Source organism: Aegilops tauschii, chromosome 7 (genome assembly GCF_002575655.3).
Source record: "Aegilops tauschii subsp. strangulata cultivar AL8/78 chromosome 7, Aet v6.0, whole genome shotgun sequence".
NCBI lineage: Eukaryota > Viridiplantae > Streptophyta > Magnoliopsida > Poales > Poaceae > Aegilops > Aegilops tauschii.
Window position 1 is genome coordinate 373,251,730 of NC_053041.3, and position 26,211 is coordinate 373,277,940.

General features: G+C 44.6%; 1 protein-coding gene across 1 annotated transcript; it reads left to right on the plus strand.

The window, feature by feature from the left end:
- The first annotated feature begins 3,572 nt into the window (after window positions 1–3,572).
- LOC141027175 (uncharacterized) lies at window positions 3,573–3,965 on the plus strand. Its single transcript, XM_073504150.1, has one exon. The coding sequence runs from the start codon at window positions 3,573–3,575 to the stop codon at window positions 3,963–3,965; it is 393 nt and encodes a 130-aa protein (XP_073360251.1).
- The last annotated feature ends 22,246 nt before the right edge of the window (window positions 3,966–26,211 follow it).

A 26,211-nucleotide genomic window follows, 5' to 3' on the forward strand; every position in this document is an offset into this window, starting at 1 on the left:
CAAGAGCAGGCGCGGAGTCCCGAGGAATCAGCCAAAGGTTTCCATTCCCATGCAACAAGACCAAGACCGCCAGGACGGAGGTCATCGCCGAGCCCACCACGGCGTCACCACAAGAGGCTTTTGCAGGCGAAGACTACTTTTGTCAGGATAGCATGTACTAGTTGTCTCCCTTTGAATTTGGCCGTTGTGGGATCCCTTCCCGCGTACATTTGGGAAGAGGACCAAGGCCCCTATAAATAGAGCAGCACCACCACCGTAGTAGTGTACGGATAATTCATATCACCTTCACACCCACCAGCTCATTGAGCATAGGAACACTCCTCCTCCTGAGGTTGTTCTCCCACTATACTAGTTTATCCTCAACCCCTCGAGGCCAATCCACCACAAAGCAGGAGTAGGGTTCTACACCGCAAGGTGGCCCGAACCTAGGTAAACTGCTGTGTCTCTTTTCCATTCGGTTCGTCGAGCTAGGCCGTGAGATTACCGAGCAGGCAGACTGGGGAGGACGAGTTCTTCGCACGCACCCCAAAGTTCGAACCTCTCAAGGGTCCGCGGAACCCGAAATCCCACAGTTGCATTGCTCTTACTAGACTTCTTCCTCTGTGTAAAGGGAAATGCAGTCCACATTACAAGATTAGCCATAAAAAGAGACAAAAAAACACAGATAGAATATCAATGAAGGAAACAAATGCAGTCCACTTCAACAAACCTTTGGAACAACATCCGCCTCCCCACCAGAGTCAACACCAACACCTTCATCACCATCACCACGGGGACGCTTGCGTTGACTCTTAGAGGAACCACAGTCTTTGCGTCTACCAGTCTGAGCATCCCTCACAAAATCAGCAAGCACAAAGTCATCATCGTCAGAGTTGGGACCTTCACTAACATGTGGTCACTTGCGCTGAGGATCCTTTGCACCATCTTCAGCAGTTCTCTCACCAAGATTCTTGTTCATGCAAGCAACACGTGGACTCCGCCGAGGAGTACCACCTTCCTCCGCAATAGAACTCGGTCTCTTCTTCTGCAAAGCAGGATGCTTGACTTTGACAAATTTGGCATCCTTGGCACCATAGCTCTCCTCTACTTCTCCTTCTCTACATACTCTTTTGAGTCACTTTAAAACCTCAACTTCTTCTTGCTCAATTCATATGCACGAAGCTGTTCCGAGACCATCCACTCCTGTGTAACTTCCTCTGTACCATCAACAGACTGTGATTGTGTTTCAGGCAAGACGAGACGTCTTTGGTCAAGCTCACACAAATGTCACCCTCTGCAAAATAATGGTCAATCAATTGAGTAACCTCCTCAAACCCAGGCGCCCCAGCATGAAAAACAGACACTGCGTCAAAAGGAAGTTTAACTATGGTCATTAAAAAGTGCACAAAAGAACAAATGATGTACACCTGTACATATAAATTTAGTGTTGCAATCATAAGATAAATAAAAATTAATGCAGTTCATGTATCAATGTAATGGAGTACACACATATGTATACAAAAAAACCTCAATAAAACAACAATGCAGTTCACACATACAGAAAGTGGAGTTCACATATACCTATAAATGCAGTGCTGCATACACTAACTTCACATTTGTTTCCAAAAAAATGCCGGACTAGATACAGCAAGGCAACACCAATTTGAACAACTTCAAGTAAGCAGCATACACAAAATAAACAAAGCATTCACATCAAAAAATAGCAGGTATTTATAAGAACAATCCATTTCAAAACTCACAGGACACATATGAAATTTACAACATAAATAGGGATACAACCAATTGGCAAATTAAAAATAAGAAAAAAAACAAACACATACCAAAAGGAGGGGCCACACTTATGGGAGAAGATTCAATTGGTGAATTTACTTGATGTCCTGCCTCACCACCATGATCCTTACCACCAGGACAATGAGAGCCAATTGGTGTATCATTATGACCACTGCAATCACCTACTGAATTCAATAAAAACCAGAAATAGAAATTACAAAATATCACATGACAAATAATGCAAAGGAACGGTGACAACTAACACAACATAAACAAATCTGCAGGATGAACTAGGAAACTAGATAAACATCACAGAAAATAAACAAGGCCAAAGTAAGCAGTCCACATACCTTGAACTCCTCCTTCTACTCTGCTTGGCGAAGACATGACATTTGCCTGCAGCACAAGGACGAAGTAACAGATATCAGCAACAAAATCGACGAAATCTGACGAAATCCTAGATGCACCTTGATCTTCCTACAGAGCACAGACGAGTACCGACTTCAAATCGAGATCAAATCACCTGCTTATGGAAAAATACATAAGCAAAAAACACGACATCCACTATGAGAATCACAAAACTAGACGAGGTGACGATCAAGACCGAGGGCACGGGAAATGTACCACAAAAAAGGGGATGAATGGCGGCGATGGGGGCGGGGGCGGGAACAAAGGGGAAAGGGCTGCCGGAGCATAGCGGGAAGGGCTGGCGGAGCGGACGGGGACGCAGAATGCAGGAATAAGGACCACTTGAGGACGGTGGTTCCGCGGGCGACGACGGTTTTGCTCGAGGGAGAGATGCTTCGGGAGCCGCTGCAACAGAGGAGAGAGGTTTCTTCTCGGTCTCTCCCTATGAGCGGAGTAGTGGGATCGCCTGGGAGGGCCACGTGCGAGGCCCGCGTGGGAAAGAGGTACATAAAACGGGTTGGCCAAAAACGGGCCGACTAAATAAGACGGACCAGATCGAAACAAAGAAGTTAGTACCAGATGCAGTTCGCTGTGAAGAACAATGAAGTTCGGACAGTGAAACAAATAAATACATGCAATTCATAAAAAAAGTTAATTTCAAAAAAACAACGCGCGTGTTAAGATAACGCATCCGAAAAAAGTCTACCTTCAAATAAGTGCCACAAAAAAAATGGGGGCCCCCAACCCCCCCTCATGTGCCAGGGGCTACAGCAAAAACAGATGCAGTACGCAGCTCTAGACAATGCAGTGCATTTGGATAGACGAAGCAGTGCGGTATCATAAGCAATGCAATTTTGGAATACGTACATGGTCTAGTTCACAGCGAAATACTCGAAAATTGCGGAATATACTATACCTTTTTCCACGGGCTGCAGCAAGTACACGCAAAAACAGGCGCAGCACGCACCTCTAGACAATGCGGTGCTTTTTTAGATGAAGCAGTGCGGTATCATAAGCAATGCATTTTCGGGAACATGTATAATACATATAAACGTGACAAATGCCCATTCGCACAGAACGTGGTGGTTAACAAATTTTACTGATGAAAACTAAAATAAAACCACATTAAAAAAAACCAAGTTCAGAGACAACCGCCCAATCCGAGCGGTTCCATCGCCACAAACCCACAATCACAGACGCAACGCCAACCCACGATCTGCACAACCGCATCGTCAGCGAGATCGTGCAGTTCATCCGCTGCGGCCACCCCCCCTTTAAATTCAGACCCCTGAAAAGGTTTTCTCATCCACAACAACACAAGTATCCATTGCACTGCCACCAAACCGCTCCATCACATCAATCTCCACAGAAGACACCAAGCCCTACTGCCGGCGATGGGGTTCGTCGATGAGTACAGGAACGTGGAGGCGCACGGCAACACCAAGTTGCACGTCATCCACACCAATGACAAGAAGCAGATGGCGACCTCCCACGAGCAGTACAAGCGCCACCTCAAGCTCCAGTGCTACAAGATCATCGGGATTGACCTCAAGTACAACAACGAGCCTGACGCGACGCAGAAACCTGCCCTCGTCCAATTCTCCGTCGGCAAGACTCAGCCGGTGATGCCCTTCCAACTGAGCGCCGCTGAAAGGTGCACCATCTTCGACAACTTCCTCACCGACAACAGGTACACGTTTGCTGGCATCTCCATCGGCGGCGACAAAACTAGGCTAGAGCGCGTCAATCTGGAGCTCGCCAACCTCGTCGACATCCAGAAGGAATGAAGGGTGCCCGAGGCCACCAAGGAGTTGGACTCCCTTGCAGACGTCGCCGACATGCTCATCGATGACTACTACAACAACATGAAGAAGAAGATCACCAACGAAGAACACGCACGCTGGGCCTCCCTGCCTCTGTCCATGAGGCACATCGAGTACGCGGCCAAGGACGCCTACGCAGGTACGAGATATGGAACCGCATCATCGTCACCCAGGACGGGCTTTGTCGTGCAAAGCTAGATAAGGAGGAGCCCCCCCAAGAAGCGCCCCAGGAGCAGCTGGGGAGACTCTACCTGGGGAAGAAGCAGACGGTGCCGGCCAAGAACCCATATTGCTCGCGTCGTTTTAGATTTATCATCAAATTTGCTTTCTGTTGTTTGCTTATGTAACGTTAGTTTGCTTGTGATCGTTTGCTTTTGCTGAACTTAGTTTGCTTGCCACACAGAATGGCTTGTAATGATGAACTTTGCTTATGTTATGAAGAAGTTTATTGCAATTACAAAACTAGAGTTCAATATTAGAACATATTGTAGTGCACATAAAGTATGTGATTCGAGCAGTGCTCAAAACAAATGAAGATGCAGTGCACAAATAGGATGCATGCAGTGCAAAATGTGTGCACATGCAGTACGGTATTCTGATGAATGAAGTACACACAGAACTAACAAAGCAGTGCACACCGTATATTAGAAAAGAATACGTAAGAGAAAAAACACTAAAAATATTCGACCAGCATGCAGTGCACAAAAATGCACCTGCATATGTAGTGTGGAATGTGTGCACATGCAGTACACAAACCTGATGAATGCAGTGCAAGATGATTTACTAAGCATTGCACGTCCTATATAAGAAAAATACGTAAGAGGAAAAATATAAATAAAATTGACCACCCAGGTGCAACCAGGCCCCAGCCAGACTCGTCGTAAGTCTGCGCCCACAGTAGGCGAGTCCGTTCTGAGCCATGATGCATGGGATTGGGCACAGATGGGCCCATAGGCCAGAGAGGATAGAGCAGCGAGCGCCGTGTATAAGCGCCCAAATAAGTAACCAGAGGAGTTTGAGACTGTTGCCTCGCCAGGGCTTATAAACAGGTCCAGCGCACTCTCGGCATGCGAGGTGGGACTAAATGTTAGCACGCCCACACAGCACACAGGAAACCACCCGTGCTGACAGGCCTACTTGGTTCGAATGCGTTTTCACTCCCCAAACACAGGCCCAACACGCAAAAGAGTGGCCGCCAAAAAAAACATTCCCACATACCACTAAAAACCACGGCCAAATAAAAATATAAACAATAACTAGAAAAATAAAAAAACAAACACAATCCACGCATTCTGCAGTTCATTGTAATACGTCAATGTAGTTCGCTAGATTCAAGTAACAAGTGTTGTTGCTTCTCAAATGCATTCGCGTAGACTGAATCAGAATCAATCCACCACCTAACACCAACGACAACATTTATTACTTCCGTTTCTCCTAACTGTAGGTTGTCTAGGATAAAGCAACCCATCTTTGGCATATTCTAATGGTTTGTTTATGTTGTATGCTTTTAAAATTATGTCCATCAGAAGGCTTGAACGGTGCCCTTTTAAAGTATGCAACCTCATCTGCATCATTTTATCACCCTTTTAGACAAGTTGCTGCTGACAGAAATGCAGTTCTCTAATACACATAGTACCGTCCTTATATAAAAAAAGCAGTACTCTAAACAGTAACAATGCAATGCCAATGGTCGAAAACTTTGTAGTTAACCTATGCTGATCAATAGAATTCTCATGGTATAGACATCACAAGAATCGACATAAATAGCAGCATAACTATTCTGATAATGTAGTACGAAAGTGCATACTATGAAGTTCTCTAAAACGCAAAATGCAGTTTGAGAAAAAGAAAAATCTAATAAGCTGTCATGCCCACTATAATACAGTACATTGAAGTATACTACTTAAAGAAAATGCAGTACACTACAAACATAAGCTAAAACTGCAACAATAAAATCAAAGCAGTACAGGTCCAGACATGTAGGAGACTAACAGAGGTGACAATTCCACTCGCAGTTCGATAAGTGGCCAAAAAATTGCGCAACCACTCAAATTTGAACAATTACCCACAAAAAATACATCAAACCCACGTCCACTTGGATGAACAGCATTCGCTATTCTTTGAAAATGCACACAAAAAATATGAACATCAGGCATAATATAGTGAATTCAAACCAAAAAGAGAAAATAATTACAAGATTCAAAACGCATCGACGTACAATCTATATATATATATATCGACGCAACGACGCCAATGGATCTGCCCCTCACGGCAACGACACCAATGCAGTTCTCCTCGCGCACCCGTGGACTCCTGCCTCTACTGGATCAATCCTCCCTCTTGCCGGTGCACGTTGATCTCGTCCATGGGATTCTCCTCCGCCTCCCTCTAGTCCTCTGCAGTACGAACAGCGACACCTTGAACCTGTCCATGGACGACTGCTGCTTCCACCTCTCGGCCAAATCCGACGCGTCCAGGCTCCCTTCCCTCTCACTTCTTTGGCCTGTGCAGTTCGGCCGGCGAGGTCGTGCCGTTCGCGGATGATGTGATTGCAGATCCAGGCTCCTCGACTCCATGTTGCCTCGATCGAGGGGACGCCCTGGCCTCCTCCTTTCCTCCTCCCTCCTCTGCTCCTCTCCCTACGATTCTCCACTGGCAGCAAGCAATCTAGGCTGCTCCCCTAGTGCAGGTCGGCAGGGTCTTCCTCTCCAGGAGTTTTGTCGCTCTGCTTGAGCAGTCCACAAAGCATGCACATGCGGCCATCATCGAATCCTCGTGCAGTACACTTTTGTGCTCGTTGTGGCAGGCAGGGCATGGTGGTGCGCGCGGACCACAACATCGGCGACGGGAGGTTGTTCGTGGACGATGGCTCCTGCGTTCCCGAGCTCATACTCCGGCCCGAGGATGCCAAGGGCCAGCCCTAGCGCCCAGGTTCTCCCAATCTCTCTCACTTTTTCTTGCCTTCTCCGTTTCTCAGATGTGATTGATGATGTGTATGCAGACCAACTTTGCTTGTACCGCAACATTGCTCATGTAGTGCACTGCATTGACTTACTGGCGAGGAGCGGACGATAGAAGGTGCTCTCCTCCATGGCGCATCCCCGTTGCGATGAGATTTGCCGTGTGCACCTGCAGTCTACTGCCTTTGTTGCTTTTTTTAAGAAAAAAGTGAAAAGTTCAATGTGGTCTGCTATTGTTTGCTCTTGAGGTTCGGTTTACATGTTGTTGCAGGAAGTAGTACAGATTATGCCCGATGAGGTCCCATACGCCCTCGACAAAGCAGTACAGATGGCGACCCTGTGCAGCTCATAGCGACATACTCGTGGTTTTGCAGCTAGGAGTGTGCAGTTTAGTAGCCACCTGATACATGTTATTTTTGTATTTCTTTTGCTGTGCTGCGTGATCTCTCTGTGTTATGCCAAGTGCTAGGTTCGCTTCGTAAAAAAATAGCAAAAAAATTCCCACAAGAGGTTCACTTCTTTTTCTAATGCAAATTGTTTTGTTTGTGGGATGATTGAAATAAATGGTATTAAAGTTCACTAGCAAAAAATAATGCGGTTCACTTTGGAGAGTGATGTTGCTCACTTGCGCTCGAAGTAATGCGGTTCACTTCGATATATGTCGCGGTTCACTTGCCCTCACCTTTGCGGTACACATGTTCATAAAAAAATGAAAAAAAAAGACAACAAAAACTCGTCTAAGAAAAATTTACGTTCGAGAAAAAAAGCATGAAGTTCACTTGACCGTCTGACGCAGTGCGGTTTTTAGTATAAAGAAGTGCGGTTTGCTACCACGTTTGGGAAAATTTACGTCCCACAAAAAAGAAATCATGCAGTGCACTTGTCCATCTGATAAAGTGCGGGTTTTAGTCTAAAGAAGTGCGGTTTCCTACCTTGTTTGGCAAAATTTACGTCCCACAAAAAAGAAATCATGCAGTGCACTTGTCAGTCTGATGAAGTGCGGTTTTTGGTTTGAAAGCTGTGCCGTTTTCTGTCTAATGCAGTACAAATGACGATTTTGGATCGCAAAAAAACAGAGTGTCCGCATTTCGTTAAAATCAAAATTGCTCTTAAACCGTCAGGAACCAGAGAGCGTGTTTTACATGAAAAAGTTGCACCTCGTCGATATCTTTCCAATGACGTATAATTCGAATTATTTTCAACCAACGGTTTGAAAAAAATTCGAGATAAACGGCCGCTGCCTCCCGTCGTCAGCCGCACGATTTTCAAAATTAACTAAAAACCGTAAGGAATCTCAAAACCATTTCAACATATGAAAGTTGTGCCTCGTCCGTAGCTTTCCAAGGCCGTATCACACGTCTCGTTTCGACAAATGGTTCAAAAACAGGAGCGAAAACAGTACGAAAATTGCAATTTTTTTGAAAAAACAGAATTCCGCGATTTACTAAATTTAAAACTGCTCTTAAATCATAACGAATTAGAGAAAATAATATATATGCAAAAGATGCGCCTCGATGATATCTTTCGAACGGTGTATCATTTGCTTCATTCCGACAAGGGGTTTAGAAAAAATCGCGAAAATACGCTCGGTGCCACTCATCATCCGCCGCACCGTTTTTGAAACTGCTCTTAAACCACGAAGAATCTCGAAAAGTGTTCAACATGGCAAAGTTGCACCTAATCCATAGCTTTCCAACGGTATATTATACGCCTCGTTCCGATAAACGGTTAAAAAATTAGAGCGAAAACAGTACCGAGAAAACACTGCATGTAGTTTTTTCCGACACGAAGTTCACTAGTCTGTATTGCAGTGCCCTTGCTACAGAAAGTGCAGTGCTCTCGTGTTGAGCGTGCAGTGCGGAAGTGTTATCAGAATAAATATTCTGCTAATATTAGCACAATAGACTGACTGTGTTTCAAAAGTAATTCTACATGATCTAAAAGTAATTTCAAAACGGTGAAATTCTGGTCGAAACTTATTTTCACGTTTTTTGCAAATGGTTTGTGAGATTGACGCAAATGATATGGCATTGGAAAACTATGGAAAATACGCAAATTTTGCGTATAGACAATTTTTTCTAAATCTTTATGGTTTAAATTCAATTTCGAATACGGTGAAATTTGGTTTCCAACGTGATTTTTCTAAAAAGTTTGTCGAAGTGGGGCAAATAATATATCGTTGGAAAGCTATCAAAAATGCAAAACTTTGCCATGTTGAACTTTTCTCAAATTCACAACCATTTAAGAGTAATTCAAATATAGTGAGACCCATCGTGCTGTTTTTTCGTCCAAAAGATAGTGTACTCGTACTGATTTTTGTGTTTGTTTGTACTGAGGTATTTGATAGAGTATTTTGAATACGGTGAGACCGATCGTGCTTTTTTCGTTTCAAAAATAGAGTACCCAAACTGATCTCCGTATGCATTTGTACAGAGCGTGTTTTCACGGATCGAATGATATTTTTTTACAAAACGTGCTATCTTTTTCTAACCGTCAAATTGTGTTCATTGAACCTCCCAATGGCCTCAGTTGAACTATTAGGGTTTTCTCTGACTATGTTGAACCGGCGCAATGCCTTGCATTAGCTAGTTAAATAATTTTACATGAGGAAAGACTGTTATGGGGTGTGTGTATACATTGCTTTACTTGTAACCCCTTGAACCAATGCATGTCCACCCCTTGAACCAACGCATGTTCATGAGAGAACTGATGTTGTTTTGCAAGGTGTAATTTCAATATAACTAGTAACAAGTTGGCACCATCACTACAAAAAAATACACTTCTGTGATGATACGTGTTTGTCACAGTAGGTCACGTTTTCTGTCATGCATGTACATCCGTGACCATTTTATGACAGAATCAAGATAGTCATACCAGTGTTGTCGTAGAAGTGTTCCATGACAATACCGAAATTATCATCACAGAAGTGTCCACTTCCATAACGATAAATGGCGCATCATGGAAGTGTTTTCGTCAAAGGTAACTGACACGTGGCATACACCATAACGGGTCGCCGTTATGCTATCGGGTTCCGGTTTGGATCCGATAACCCGTTGACACCCGGACCAATGAATATTTTCCACGTGTAAAATTCTGAATGGCCAGAGCAACCACGTGTTGGCTCGTCAGCGGGACGGAGAGGTGCCTATGATATGTCGACACGTGGCACAACCCCAACTATGGCCCATTTAACTTACAAAGGCCGACCCATTTGACTTGGTCAAAAGCTAGCGGGCCAGCCCATGAAAAGCTTGTTAACGATCTGTTTGCATATAGACCATTTCACGACCCGGTAACACATGGCCCGTTATAGCGTTCCCGAATTTGGCCCAACAGCATCATGTGGGCCATCCAGTATAATACCAGCATGTTTCACTTTCGGCCCATGTATGGCCCACGACGTCTCTCGGCCCATATGAGGCCTTTCTTATCTTTGGGCCCTCTAGTGGCCCGCGGTGACTCTGGCCCATAATAAAGAGTTAATTTCTTTATACCCATTAACGACTCAAGATTCACATGGGCCGTTTCTAGCCCGTGTTAGCTTTCGGCCTACTGACGGCCCATACATTCTTGGGCTCCTTTCCGGCCCTCGATTACTTTTGGCCCGTTACTGGCATGTTCTCCTAATGGGCCAAATTCAACACATGGTTAGAATCGGCCCATTTGTAGCCTGTTAACCCGTTGCGCCATTTCCAACCCGTCGTGTATTCTCGCCCATTAGCGACCCGTTATGCCTATGACAAAATTAAGCCTTTGCTGTCTTCCGGCCTATTAACGACCCGTTACCATGCTGGCCTGATACCAATTACGCCCGTTTACGACCCATGTTGGCCCATTGATCCGACAGCCCGTAGGAGGCCCATTGATTCTACGGCTCGTTGGAGGCCCATTTATCCGATGGCCCATAGGAGGCCCATTGATCCTATGGTCTGTAGCAGGCTCAAGGTTACCTCGGTCTGTATCTGGCCCATAGTTGTTGCGGCCACTAGCAAACAAAGAAAAAAGAAGACTAGGGAAATAAATAAGCCAGAAACTAACGCTAGGATATTAAGGCGATTGCACACCTTACTTCCACTGGGCATCAAAGTTCGCCAGCAGTGCAAATATAGGGAACACCCTACACTATACAAAAACGGCTTGCTGTTTTCTTCAGCCGGTCGTTGCACGTTAAGAACAAATTTTTTCTTTCAACAAAACAAATTACACCCATTAAACAAAAGGAAGGTTGGCATAAAAGTTAACAGTCCAATAGATGAATGCACCACCAGAAGTTTAGAACCTCAGTTCATTTGACCAAAACTTGTGTCAAACTTTACCAAAAAAATCCATGGGTTCGTGAGAGCATGCCATAGTCACGCACCAATTTTCATGATTTTCGAACTCCACTTGAATTTCTTGTAATTAAAATACCAACTAGGCCTACGACGGTGGCCACACCTCATGGCTGAAATGTTTGAAAATTCTCCCCGCTTCTCGGACAATGGAAGAAAACTCGCAAAGCAACACACAAATGAATTGTACACCTTCTTTGCTAACACCCACATGTAGTAGTAGTAGGGTTTTGATTTTATATGAACTCAATGCATCGTAAATGCAAAAATGGCTTAAATATAGTAGGCGAGACCTGGAATGAGCCAGAAAATCAAACACAGGGAATATCGGTGATTGCTTATCATGAAAAAAAAAATCGAGGAGGAACGATGAAGTTAATGACGATTGGAGTCCGAATTGTTGCGTTTCCTTTTGGAAACTATGAACCTTCTTGTGAGATGCTCCGGTTTCCAAGGTGCGAGCATCAAAACTTGTGCCAGACTTTATCAAAAAATTCCCATGGGGTCGTGAGAGCACGCCACGGTGACACACTGATTTTCGTGATTTTTGGATTCTATATGCATTTCCTATAATTAAAATACCAACAAGGCCTACGCGTGTGGCTGCACCGTGAGGCCGAAATATTAGAAAATTGTTCCGGTCTCGCGGACAATGAACGAAAACTCGCAAAGCGACACACAAATTATCTTGCTAACACCCACATGTAGTTGCGGCAAATTATCTTGCTGACACCCACATGTAGGACAAATTTTAGCTACCACCGGTGGTACTTACCACCACTTGAGTTTTGTATGTTGTATTTAGTATTTATCAAATCGAAGAGTATGTACGCGTAGTATGTAGTATATAACAATATTTAGGTAGTATATATACTACTTTTCTGGTAGTGTGTATCGTATTTTGAGTATACTTCTTTTTACATACAGATATGTATGTATTTCACAAATATAATAAAAAACATGGGCCAACATGCAATTTTTTTCATGTAACTCACTTTGGAGTATCTTATATATAGTACATGAACATACTTAAATTGATAAAGTAGAATATATACTACCACATGGTAGTATATGAGACATGTGGGGTAACTACCCCAGGTGGTAGGATGGATTTTCCCTATATATATATATATAGACACTATTCTAATCCTGGGATTAGAATAACTATTTGGATCACAGGAGCCCTGTATAGGCGATTCCCACCATCGACCATACGCCCCCCGGCGTCGGCCCACCCCGCGCCCCCGCGCACCTCACCCACCCCGCGCGCCGCTGGCCCAGGTAACTACGCAAGTCACCGCCGGCAACTACAGGCGGCACCGCCTCCGGCAACTCCCGCGCGCCACTGCGAGATGGATCTCGTCTCTGCGTGTCGAGTCCCGCTGCCATGCCTCGAATCCCGGTGGCCCCCTCCCGCCCCTCCCCGATTTCATCTCCCCTTGATCCTTTGTTCTTCCCCATCGACGAGATCGAGCAAGCGCCGCCGGTCCTTGCACTCCGCCATGCTCGTGCGTGGCCAGGCTACCTGTAGCGCGAGCCCCTGGCCAAAGCCCACCTACCACCACTGGCCGTCCCAAGCGCATCCGGTGACGCCATTCCCTCGCGTCGTAGTCCAGCTACTGTCGCTGGCCGCCACACGATGTTTCTCTGGCCACTGCTTCGGCAGTCCAAGTGCCCCACCCATGTCCATCCGAGTTCCTCTCCCCGTGCTTCTTCATGCCATAGTAGCGTTCAGAGTGGCCTGGCTGTCGCTGGCCTCTGCGCTACACGTCAGTTCAACCCGAGCTCGTGGGCAAGTCCACCGACGGCCGCCGCAGCCCCGCATCTCCGCGGTATGCAGCCGGCATGGTCCTCCAGTGCGTGTTTGTGACGCCCCCGATTTGACCGTACACTAATCGTGCACGCAAATGTGTACGATCAAGACCAGGGACTCACGGGAAGATATCACAACACAACTCTAAAACATAAATAAGTCATACAAGCATCATAATACAAGCCAGGGGCCTCGAGGGCTCGAATACAAGTGCTCGATCACAGACGAGTCAGCGGAAGCAACAATATCTGAGTACAGACATAAGTTAAACAAGTTTGCCTTAACAAGGCTAGCACAAACTAGGATACAGATCGAACGAGGCGCAGGCCTCCTGCCTGGGATCCTCCTAACTACTCCTGATCGTCGTCAGCGGGCTGCACGTAGTAGTAGGCACCTCCAGTGTCGTAAGTGTCATCGCCGACGGTGGCGTCTGGCTCCTGGGCTCCAACATCTGGTTGCGACAACCAGATAGAAGGGAAAGGGGGAAAAGAGGGAGAGAAGCAACCGTGAGTACTCATCCAAAGTACTCGCAAGCAAGGAGCTATACTACATATGCATGGGTATATGTGTAAAGGGGCATATCAGTGGACTGAACTGCAGAATGCCAGAATAAAAGGGGGATAGCTAGTCCTGTCGAAGACTACGCTTCTGGCCATCTCCATCTTGCAGCATGTAGAAGAGAGTAGATTGAAGTCCTCCAAGTAGCATCGCATAGCATAATCCTACCCGGCGATCCCCTCCTCGTCGCCCTATTAGAGAGCGATCACCGGGTTGTATCTGGCACTTGGAAGGTTGTATTTTATTCAGTATCCGGTTCTAGTTGTCATAAGGTCAAGGTACAACTCCGGGTCGTCCTTTTACCGAGGGACACGGCTATTCGAATAGATAAACTTCCCTGCAGGGGTGCACCACATAACCCAACACGCTCGATCCCATTTGGCCGGACACACTTTCCTGGGTCATGCCCGGCCTCGTAAGATCAACGCGTCGCAGCCCCACCTAAGCACAACAGAGCGGTCAGCACGCCGGTCTAACCCTATGCACGCAGGGGTCTGGGCCCATCGCCCTATGCACACCTGCACGTTGCGTACGCGGCCGGAAGCAGACCTAGCCTAGTGGCGTTCCAGTCCAATCCGGCGCGCGCCACTCAGTCGCTGACGTCAAGAAGGCTTCGGCTGATACCACGACGCCGGGATACCCATAACTACTCCCGCGTAGATGGTTAGTGCGTATAGACCAAATGGCCAGACTCAGATCAAATACCAAGATCTCGTTAAGCGTGTTAAGTATCCGCGAACGCCGACCAGGGCCAGGCCCACCTCTCACCTAGGCGGTCTCAACCTGCCCTGTCGCTCCGCCACAAAGATCCACTTGCGGGTACTCCTACGAGCCGACCCGACTTTAGTCATCACATGTGTCATGTATGTAGTATATAAGTATATACCCGTGATCACCGCCCGGTGATCACGGCCCGATAGTATAGCACAGCAGACGGACAAGAATGTAGGGCCACTGATGGAAATCTAGCATCCTATACTAAGCATGTAGGATTGCAGGTAAAGGTAACAACAGTAGTAGCAAGGATAGGCTATGCATCAGGATAGGATATCGGAAAACAGTAACATGGTACACTACTTTAATGCAAGCAGTATAGAGAAGAATAGGCGATATCTGGTGATCAAGGGGGGGGGCTTGCCTGGTTGCTCTGGCAAGTAGGAGGGGTCGTCAACTCCGTAGTCGAACTGGGCAGCAGCAATGTCGGTCTCGTAGTCTACCGGAGAGAAGAGGGGGAAGAAACAGAAAATACAATGCAAACATAAGCATGACGATGCGTGACATGACAATGAACGGTGATAGGTGTGTCCTAACGCCACAGTAGGTGGTACCGGCGAAGGGGGGGAACATCCGGGAGGTATTCCCGATGTTTCGCGTTTTCGGACAGACGGACCGGAGGGGGAAAGTTGCTAGTTCGATATGTTAGGGAGGTGTGGTGGACGAACGGTCTGCGTATTCGGATTCGTCTCGTCGTTCTGAGCAACTTTCATATAGAAAACATTTTCATCCGAGTTAAGGTTTAAAAGATACGAATTTTCAAAGAATATTTGAATTTCTGGAATTATTTAATTAACAGAAAAAGGGATATGACGTCAGCATGACGTATGAGTGACGTCAGCGGTCAACAGTCCGGTTGACTGGTCAAAACTGACACGGGGGACCCACCTGTCATAGACAGTGGGTTAACAGAAGATTAAACTAATTAATTTTTAGTTAATTAACTACTGGGCCCACCTGTCAGTGAGTGATTAGATTAATTAACTATTTTTATTTATAAAACATTTTCCTTTTCTTTTTCTTTTTTTATTTTTGCGGCGGGGCCCGCATGTCAGTGGCTGGGCCTGCCCAGTCAGCACGTTGACTGGGGTGACCCAGTCAACGGGGCCCACGGGGCCCACTGGCAGAGGCACTGGGGTGGCCCCAGGCCGGCCACGTCGGCGGCCGGCGCCGGAGCAACTCCGGCGACCAAAGCAGCGGCGGCCCCTCGCCGGAGTTGGCCGGAATCGCGCTACAGGGCTCGGGGAGGAGCGGGGCTAGGCCCATTTGAAAGGGCTCGCAGCGCCGCATCCAGGGGTGGCCGGGGCTTCGCCGGACTTGGCCGGAATCGACGCCGGCGAGCGGCGGAGGCGGCGACGCGCACGGGTGCCCGACGGAATCGTGGCTACGGCGGGCGGTCGAGCAAGCGGAGGGGCTGGGAAGCTTCTACGTGCGGTGGGGAGTGCTGCGGGCTTGAGCCCATGACCAAAAGGTCACCGGAGACCCGCCGGCGGCGAGCTCCGCGGCGCGGCGTTCGGGCGCGCGCGGGGAAGAAGCTAGGGGGCGCGCGAGAGAGAAAGGACAGGGGAGGGGGGGAAAGAGGCTCACCGCGCGGCACACGGAGGCCGGTGAGAGCTTAGGAGCAGCAGGTCGTCACCGGGGAAGAAGGGGGTCGCCGGCGTCCGAAGTTGAAGACGAGCTCGGGGAGGCCGTTGCAGTGGCACCGAGCTTCAACGGAGAGGCGGAGGTGGTGTAGTCGAGGGCGGCGACGGCGTATGACACGGCGAGGTGGCGATTGGGGCACGGTGGCCGTGAGAACGACGGGAACGGCGGCGAGCGCGTCGGGCGTGGGGAACGAAGGGGAGAGGGAGGTGGATCTGACGGGGGGAGGCGCAGCGGCCGAGAGGGAGAGCGGGGGGTGAGTGGGAGAGAGGCCCGAGGAGGCGGGGGGAGCTGGCGCCCTTATCCTCCCTGTCGCCGGCGAGGGGGTGCGGCGGGGACGGCCCCTGTTCCGACCCCGGTCGGGGGAACAGGGAAGGGGGCGAGCGGGAGTGGGAGATGGGCTAGGCCGGCTGGGCCGGGGGTCGGCCCAGTCGGGCCAGGGGTCCAGCGGGGGGAAAGGGCCTTCTCCTTTTTTTTCTTTTTTCCTTTGCCTGTTCTGTTTCTGTTTTCTTTTTATTTGTTTATTTCCTTTTCTGTTTTATTTCACTTAAAAGTATTTAGGTATTTTATAAAAATGTGTTTTCTCCACAACAATTATCAGTGCAATTTCTGGCAGTGCCCGAACATTTTTGTTTAAATTTTTGAAAACTTTTATTTTCCACTTTAAATTTAATTGAAGTTTGAATTAGGAGTTTGAAAGAAATGTGTTCCAAATGTGATCAAGCCCTGTTTAGCAACATGATTAGCTTAATCACAGAGGGTTACTGTAGCATGATCCTCAGGGTGTTACAGTGTTACTTTCAATGCTACCCCGCGTGCGTGTAAACTGCAGCAGCTGCTCTCATAAAAGTGGTCAATGCCCCACGCGCCACGCCCAATCTTCAGTTTTAGCTAGCGCCATCCTGCGCTGCACCTTAGCGCCCGCTCGACCAACCCCATATAGCAGCTTGTGAACTCCTATGCCGCCCCAACAAGCCAACTTCCCTCCTGCTCCATCCTCCCGAGTGGCAGCCAGGCAACTCTGACGCTCCTCCTCCTCGTTGTGCATAGAGTTGTAGTTAGCAGGGGACATATAGAGGTGCTACGTCAGTGATGAGTGAGCCTACATTTTTCTATTCACCTTTGCTCCAATCATCGTCCAACTCCATAGTACTATGTGTGAATAAAAGTTAGTGTAGCTCACGTAGGTGAAAAAGAAGTGGTATGTGTGGCTAGAAGATGTTTGTATGTATCTCCCAAAGTAGAAAGCAATGTCTAGCAGTCCCATCCCTTGTTGTTTCTAAATTCTGAAATTTTGTTCTGCATTCCTCACTCGTTGATAAAAACGAACTGAACCTTAGGGGGCTTCATGTTGTGGTCGTTACTGGTTTCTAATTTTTTTAATTTTTGTTCTGCATTCTTCACTCATTGATATAGCTGAACTGAACCTACAGGGGCTCCATGTTGTGGCCGTTACTAGTGCACGAAGGTGCTTGTGTTAATGCCTATAAGATAATACTAATAGAACGTCAAGTATGTTAACTGTAACAAACCATATTTACAAAATTTTCACTTTTATAAATTTGTTTGTGCAATGGTCAAAATGTAATGTTCGAGAAGGTCAAGTATGTTAATTGTAATAGAACATATTGTAATACAAAAAGTCAATGTTTTTTTAACACAGTACAAACGCAAGTGCTCATATATATGCGCATACAAAATAAACCAAGAACTTTTCTCGTTTAGAAAAACATATATGTTTAAATTAAAATAAAGGTATAGTCTGAAGTTAAAAAAATTGAAATTATCTTTTCGAAATAAATAAAAACCTAGAAGTAATATAGCATTTGATTTTCACCATCTCAAAAAACCCCGAGAAGTTCAGATTACAAAAACCAAGAAGTTCGAATTTACAAACTCAGATTTTCCTTGCTAATAAAAAATAAAATTGCGAAGTTCGAACTGAAAATAACGAAGTAGTTCGATGTATACAGAAAACTCAATTTCTTTTTGTTTGTAGGAAAAATAAAAGTATGAAGTCCAATTTTTTAAAATTGTTTCATGCTTATTTAAAAACCATATTTTTTCTAAGAATAAAATAAGAAGTTCAAATTAAAATAACAGAGAAGGTCTAAGTTTATAAAAAACTCAGATTTTTTCTCGTTACTAAAGAACAAAATGAAGAAGTTCTAATTAAATAAAGCAACAACTAAAAAAGTTTAAATAGATTTCCCTGTTTTTAAAGTAGAAGTTCAAACTAAAATAATGAAATAATTCTCTCATTTCATATCAAATTTGAAACAAAATGACAAGAAAAAAGTTTCTCCTATTCAACAACTTTCCAGGGGTAAATCCTATGCTCTATTTCAAAATAGACGGTTAAAAAATTGGTGTACTTGTTCAAAACAAAATTTTAACCATATAAGATAAAGTTGCATCTTTTCAACAGGTTTCTAAAAAGGTATATCATTTGTGTAACTCCAAATGAGTGGGTGAGAAATTACGAACAAAAATATGTGACATAAATTCAAAGTGAAAACTGCGGGAAGTTCAACTACTACATAGAATGCATTTCAGATGAGAATAAAAAAGATAGAGCGATTCAATGTCTATAAAAAACTCAGATTTTTTTACGTTACCGAAGCGAAAGAGAGAGAAGTTTAAATTGATAACAGTGGAAGTTCACGTACTGCATGGTGTGTGTTTCATACGGGAAAAAAGAACAAAAAAGCAAAGTCTAAATTTTTCGTTGCTAGAAGTTCGTGTGCTCTGCCCTCGGAAATTCAAAATTCTTGGGGGAGAGGTTCAGCATGTGTTTCATGTTTAAAAAAACAAAAAAAAATTGGTGTATGTTGTTCGAACAGAAGTTTAACCGTATTAGAAAAAAGTTGAGTCTTCTCAACAAGTTTCAAGAGATAGATCATTTGTGCAACTCCATCGAACAGGGTGAGGAACTATGAACAAAAATACGCGACCGAAGTTCAAGGTGAAAACTGCGAGAAGTTCAACTACTAAACGAAATGCATTTTAGGTGAGAATAAAACAAATAAAAAACTAAAAGCATAAAAGAGTTGTTGCAAGAAGTTACGTGCTCCTCCCTGCATGGTTCAAATTTCTAATGCGAGACGTCCGTCCTTCAATTACATGTTAAAAAGGCAAAAATGATGTCGTTTTTGCCATTTTTAAAACTACTCTCAAACGACAATGAATTTGAATCTCATGTCTACATGAAAAAGTTGCTCCGATTCATAAGCTTTCCAATGGTATATTATATGCTACATTCCGATGAACAGTTTAAAAGTTTCATGTATACCAATTAAAACATGTTTTTATGTGTTGAAAAAAATCTTTTGAATCGTCACGAGCAGGAAAAATTGATCAACACGGGGAAGTTGTGTGTTTTCAACAATTTTCCATTGGTATATCATTTGCTTAATTCCGGTGAGTGGTTTGAGAGTTACGGGCAAAAAATAACACGTCAAAGATAGAGTAAAGTTCAAGTAGACATGTCCCAGAAGTTCAACCTCGTCACGCAGTGCATTTTCGGAGATTCTGTTTTCACGATGAAGGCAGAACGCATGATCTTAGAAGTTCAGATTGCAAAACTGCCAAAAGTTCACGTACTACACGGTGTGCATTTTGTATTAAAAAAAGAATGAAAAATAAAAGCTTAAAAGGTTTGTTGAAAGAAGTTCATGTGCTCTGTCAGGGGAAGTAAAAAATTCTTGCGAGATAGGTTCACCTTGTATTTCCATGTTCGAAAGCACAAAAAAGAAATTGTTTTTTGCATTTTAAAATAACTCTCTCAATCCGCAAAGAAGTTCAGTTATTATTTGGGAGCAATTTGATTTCAAAAAGAAAATAAAAAATTCAAATTATAAAAATGGAAAAAAGTTCATGTACTACATGGTGTGTGTTTAGTATGAGAAAAATGAATTAAAAGGCAAAGACTAAAACTTTTGTTGTTATAAGTTCAATGCCTCGGTCGGAGAAAGTTAAAAAAATTATCATGAGAGAGGTTTGTACAAAAGAAATATCATTTGTGTAGCACTGGCGAATGGATGAGAAAATTGCAAACGACAATATATCACACAAGTTCAACGTGAAAACAGCAGGAAGTTCAACTACTACATTGAATGAATTTCAGATGAAATTTTTTAAATCATCAGTAAAATCTGAGTTTTAATGTTATTGGTGCGGCGCAATTGTTTCAATGCTTGTTACAAACCCAAAGAAGGTCATTAAAAAAGCATCTCAAACAATTTTATAACAAAGATTTTCTCTCTTAAATAAACCTAGCAGTTAAAATTTAAAAACGGAGCAACTCGATGTCTATCAAAAAGTAGGATTTTTTCCGTTACTAGAAGAAATAAAACCAGGAAGTCCAATTTAAAAAGATGGAGAAGTTCGATGATTATAGAAAACTCAGATTTTCCTCGTTATTAAAGAATGGAAATAAGAAGTTCAAAAATTAAATAACAAGAAGTTCAACTTTTAAAAATAGAGCGCTTCAAAATTTCATAAAAAAGATTAAGCAAAAAAACCAGGAAGTCCATATTAAAAAGATGGAGAAGTTCGATGATTATAGAAAACTCAGATTTCCCTCGTTATTAAAGAATGGCAACAAGAAGTTCAAAATAAAATAACAAGAAGTTCAACTTTTAAAAATAGAGCGCTTTAGAACATAAAAAAGGATTAATAAATTCAGATTAGTATTCATAAAAAACTCAGATATTTTCACGTAACCGAGAGAAGTTCAGATTGATAACTGCCAGAAGTTCACGTACTACACAGTGTGCATTTTGTATTAAAAAAAGTAAAAAAGGCAAAGACTAAAACTTTTGTTTTTATAAGTTCAAGTCCTTGGTCGGAGAAAGTTAAAAAAATTATTGTGAGAGATGTTTGTACAAAAGGAATATCATTTGTGCAACACTGATGAATGATTTAGAAAATTACTAACAAAAATACGTCACAGAAGTTCAACATGAAAACGGCAGGAAGTTCACCAATTACACAGAATGAATTTCAGATGAAACACTTTTAAAATCGTCGCGAGTATGAAAAAATGATCAACACAGGAAAGTTGCGTGTTTACAGCAGCTTTCCATCGGTATATCACTTGCTCAATTTTGGTGAGTGGATGGAGAGCTATGAGCAAAAAAAGCACGTGAGAAACAAAGTGAAGTTCAAGTAGACATGTAGAGAAGTTCAAGTTCTTCACGCAGTGCATTTTTGAAGAATCTGTTTCGCGATAGAGGCAGAATGAATGAACTCGCCGTTTTTGAAATTACTTGAAAACGGTTAGGAATCAGAGAAAATCATCAACATGAAAAAGTTTCGCATTTTTTGTAGTTTTTCAATAGTATATTATTTGCCCCATTCCGATGAAGTTTGTAGAAATTACGGCGAAAATATGTTTTTAGCCATTTTTTAAATTGACTTAAAACCGTAAGGAATTGGGAGAAATAATATATGCCAAAAAGTTTCGCATTTCCTCAAGCTTTCCAACGCCATATCATTTACTGCATTCAGACCTACGGTTAAAAAATTAACTCGAAAATACGAACTCGATGGAACTTGTATTGTTTTCTAAATTACTTTTAGACCATTCAAAATTCGAAAAAACTTTTAACATAAAAACGTAGCGCATTTTCATAAGCTTTCCAACGCCATATCATTTGCCTCAATTGGATTAGCCGTTTAGAAATGGCATCGAAAATATGAACTCGGCTGTTCGGTTTGCGAAATTTTACGATTTTCTAAATTACTCTTTATCCATTGGGAATTAGAGAAAAACTTTCAACATGTGGAAGGAGCGGTTTTGCAGCAGCTTTCCAACGCCATATTATTTGCCTCATTCCGATAAAAGGTTTACAAATGCTATCGAAAATACGATTCATTTTATATGAAGAAAAAACAGTTTTCAAATCTGCTCTTAAACCACTTACATTTTGCCAGAAATTTAACTTGGTTCATGATACTCGTGTCCATAGCTTTCCAACAGTATATCGCAAGCCCCATTTGGGCAATGTTGGCGGAAGTTCAACCTAGCACTCGAGGAAGTTCAGCGTACTACTGCCGGTGCAGGTTAGGTTGTGATCAGAATAACATTCTCATCCTGTGATCAGAATACTGTTGATGTGTGTGTGTGTGTGTATATATATATATAGAGGGATTGACTATTCGTCACCCTGGGTGAGGAATAGTTATTCTTCACCCCCTTTATTTTACCATCAATACACCGTAATTTTACGTTTCGTCAGTTTTGTCTTATTTCTGACGTAAAAAGAGACCGTAAAAAATATATAATCATCGTAAAAAATATTTTATGTTATATAAAATTACAAACGTAAAAACATATTGTAAAATACACATAAACTGCAAAATTTCTTGTCTTGTGCCCTATATTTTTATTTTTCATGCCAAATTTTACGTAGTGAATCAATAAGAATGTAACTATTTGAATTCGAAACGTAATTTAATTATGAAATTATCGTAAGATTACCTCGGGTGAAGAATAACTTATTCTGCACCCTGGGTGATGAATAGTAACACTATATATATATACAGTCGGTCTATTCTGCTAATATTAGCAGAATAACTATTCTAATAACAGTTCCGCACTGCACGCTCAATGCGAGGGCACTGCATTTTCAATAGCAAAGACACTTTAATACAGAGACTAGTGAACTTCGTGTCGAAAAAACCGCATGCAGTGTTTTTTCGGCACCTTTCTCGCTCTAGTTTTTTAACTGCTTATCGGAACGAGGTGTATAATATACCGTTGGAAAGCTATGGTTTAGGCGCAACTTCACCATGTTGAACACTTTTTGAGATTCCTCTCGGTTTAAGAGCAGCTTCAAAAACGGTGCGGCGGACGACGAGTGGCAACGAGCGTATTTTCACGATTTTTTCTAAACCCCTTGTTGGAATGAAGCAAATGACACACCGTTCGAAATATATCATCAAGGCGCATCTTTTTCATATCTATTATGTTTTCTAATTTGTCATGTTTTAAGAGCAGTTTTAAATTTAGTAAATCGCGGAATTCTGTTTTTTTTGAATTTTTTTGCAAATTTCGTACTGTTTTTGCTCCAGTTTGTCGAAACGAGATGTGTGATACGCCGTTGGAAAGCTACAGACGAGGCGCAACTTTCATATGTTGAAATGGTTTTGAGATTCCTTACGGTTTTTAGTTAATTTTGAATATCGTGCGGCTGACGACGAGAGGCAGTGGCCATTTTTCATGAAATTTTTACAAACTGATTGTCGAAATAATTCAAATTATACGCCGTTGGAAAGATATCGATGAGGCGCAACTTTTTCATATAGAACACTCTCTGCGATTCCTTGCGGTTTAAGAGCAATTTTGATTTTAACGAATGCGGAGACTTTGTTTGTTCGCAAAACCAAATCGTCGTATGTACCACATCAAACCGCACTGCATCAGATGGACTAGCGGACTGCATGATTTCTTTTTTGTGGGACATAAATTTTTGAAGACGAGGAAGAAAACCACACTTCTTTTGGACTGAAAACTACACTACATCAGATGGACTAGCGGACTGCATGATTTCTTTTTTGTGAGACGTAAATTTTTGAAGACGTGGAAGAAAACCGCACTAATTTTAGACTGAAAACCGCACTGCATCAGACAAACTAGCGGACTGCATGATTTCTTTTTTGTGGGACGTAAGTTTTTTGAAGACGAGGAAGAAAACTGCACCGCTTTTAGACTGAAAACCACACTGTATCAGACAATCAAGTGAACTTCATGATTTCTTTTGTTGAACCTAAATTTTTCTAAGACGAGTTTTTGTTGTCTTTTCTTTCAATTTTTTTGTGAATGAATGGACCGCAGAGAGGAGGCAAGTGAACCGCGACATATATCAAAGTGAACCTCATTACTATCTTTGTTGTTGCGCTAAATTTTTAGCACTTTCATTTTTGGCACAAGTGACATCACTCTCAAAACTGAACCACATCCGAGGACCAAAAGCACTTCATGCGTTGATGTAGTCTACTAATTTTTAAGCATACGAAACAAATTGCATTTGATACATAGGGATAATGAAACATATTGTTTTTACACAAACTAAGTGCACTTCAAAAACAATTCTCTCAAAAATGCATCTGTACTGCATAGCTGGGCAGTGCATACTGCATAGCTGAACTTTTTGAGCTGCATATTTTTTTTGTTTACAAGAGGTGTACAACACACAAACCACCAATGTACCACGAGCTCCCTGCATCCACACTACAGTTTTTGTTTATAATGAACTGCAATATATTCAACACTCTTTTTCCAATCGATACGAACCAAAATCCTTGGCACCACCAAACTGGGGGTTCGCCGGACTGCACCACCGTGCTGGAAGAACCTCCTTGAAGAAAAAAGAGAGCCGCAAGTCATGCACCACTGAACTGCACACTGAAACCACATGATGGGAAGTGCATAATCCAAAATCTGCAAAAAAGAGAGCAAATAAATCTTTTCAGAACAGCACACGGGGCAGCCAGTGCTCTTCCTGGTCGTTGTCGTCGTCGTTGACCTTCTCAAGCATCTGGAAAACTCTGTCGCGTGCCACTGTAGGAAGGAGAGGGTGAGGTCGTCGGTGAGCCGAGCAACGAGCGGCGGATCTGGGGGCAACAAAGAGAGGAGGTCATGGGGGAGGGTACTTGGTGTGGTGGCGGGGAGAGGCCCTGGTGGCGCTTGGGTCCAAGGGCAGCCGGATCCGATGCTGGGGTGTGGTCCTGGGCGGCGCCATTCCCGCTAGGGGGAGGCAGGGGCGGGGAAGGCTGGATCCAGTTGCCGCGGCCTAGAAGGACGTCACCGGGGCGGTGGGGGTTAGCGGTGCCCGACGCCGATGGTGCTCGCGGGCAAGGGCATGCTGGAGGCATGGGGAGAGGTGGCAGGGATGGTGACCTGGTGAAGGGTGGCGCGATGGCGGCCTGGGAAGGGGCGGCCGTGGTAGATCGGCTACCCGCGTGCTGTGTGGTGGGGGTGGGGGGCGCGGCGCTGTGGGAGGTTGTGGCCGGGGCGGTGGCTGGCTGGGAGGCAGCGGTGTGGGGAGAAGGTGGGGGTGGGGGATCGGGGAGAAGGTGGGGAGTGGGGTGCACCGTGCGCGTGGGTGGATGGGGTGGGCCTTTTGTTTTTGGTCTGTTCGGGTGGGCGTCCGGGTGTTAGCAGAATAAGAGTTTTTGTTAGTATTATAACACTCTTAAGGGTGTTATCATAATAGACCCATCATATATATATATATATATATATATATATATATATATATATATATATATATATATATATATATATATATATATAGAACAACACTATTCTAATCCTGGGATTAGAATAACTATTTGGATCACAGCGTCTATATAAGGCCCGATGGGACGTTCCTGGATCCGAGAAAACAAAAATCAGACCAACCTCACCGGCCCACTATCACATCCCGACCTTATCCCCACGCCCTCCTCGAACCTCCCACGTTAGCGCCACTCCGCCTCCCTCCCCAGGCCACCGCCGCCACCTCGCTCCTCCAGCAGCAAGCACCGCCGCCCCCACCTCTCTACGCCGGCAGAACCTCCTTCGCCCCCACCTCACTCCCAGGCAGAAGCTCCGACGCCCCCACCTTCCTCCCCCAGCAGCAACCGGCGTCGGCCCCCACACCTCCCTCCCCAGCAGATGTGTCGTCGTCCCCACCTCCCACCCCGGCGACCGCGCCGCCGTCCCCACCTCCCACCCCGGCGACCTCGCAGCAGGGCCCTCGATCTCGTCCGCCGCCGTTGGGCCGTAGATCTCACGCACCACCACCGCGCCAAGGACCCCCTCGCGCCGCCACCTCCTAAGGCCACAGCGTGCTACCCGGTGTCCCCTGCACCTTACCTCCTTCCGCCCCTCGCCGGAGACCAACCTGCTCCTTGTTTGCCGCGTCGGGCGAGTGGTGCAGCGCCGGAGCGCCGCCGCGTTGGGCTTGGCCGTCGCCGTCCTCGAGATGCATGTCCGCCACAGCTCGTCAACGCCACCTCGACCTGGCTCGGTGCTCCAGCAGTCCTTGAACTGTCGTGAGATCACGTGTTGGGGCTCCTCCCCTCTGCTTGCGTTGCTTCGGCTCTGCATGTCACCTGCAGAACACCCACCCCGACCTCCCTGT

Excerpts from the sequence above, each read along its gene's own strand:
- LOC141027175 (XM_073504150.1), top strand. The coding sequence starts at position 3,573 with ATGGGGTTCGTCGATGAGTACAGGAACGTGGAGGCGCACGGCAACACC.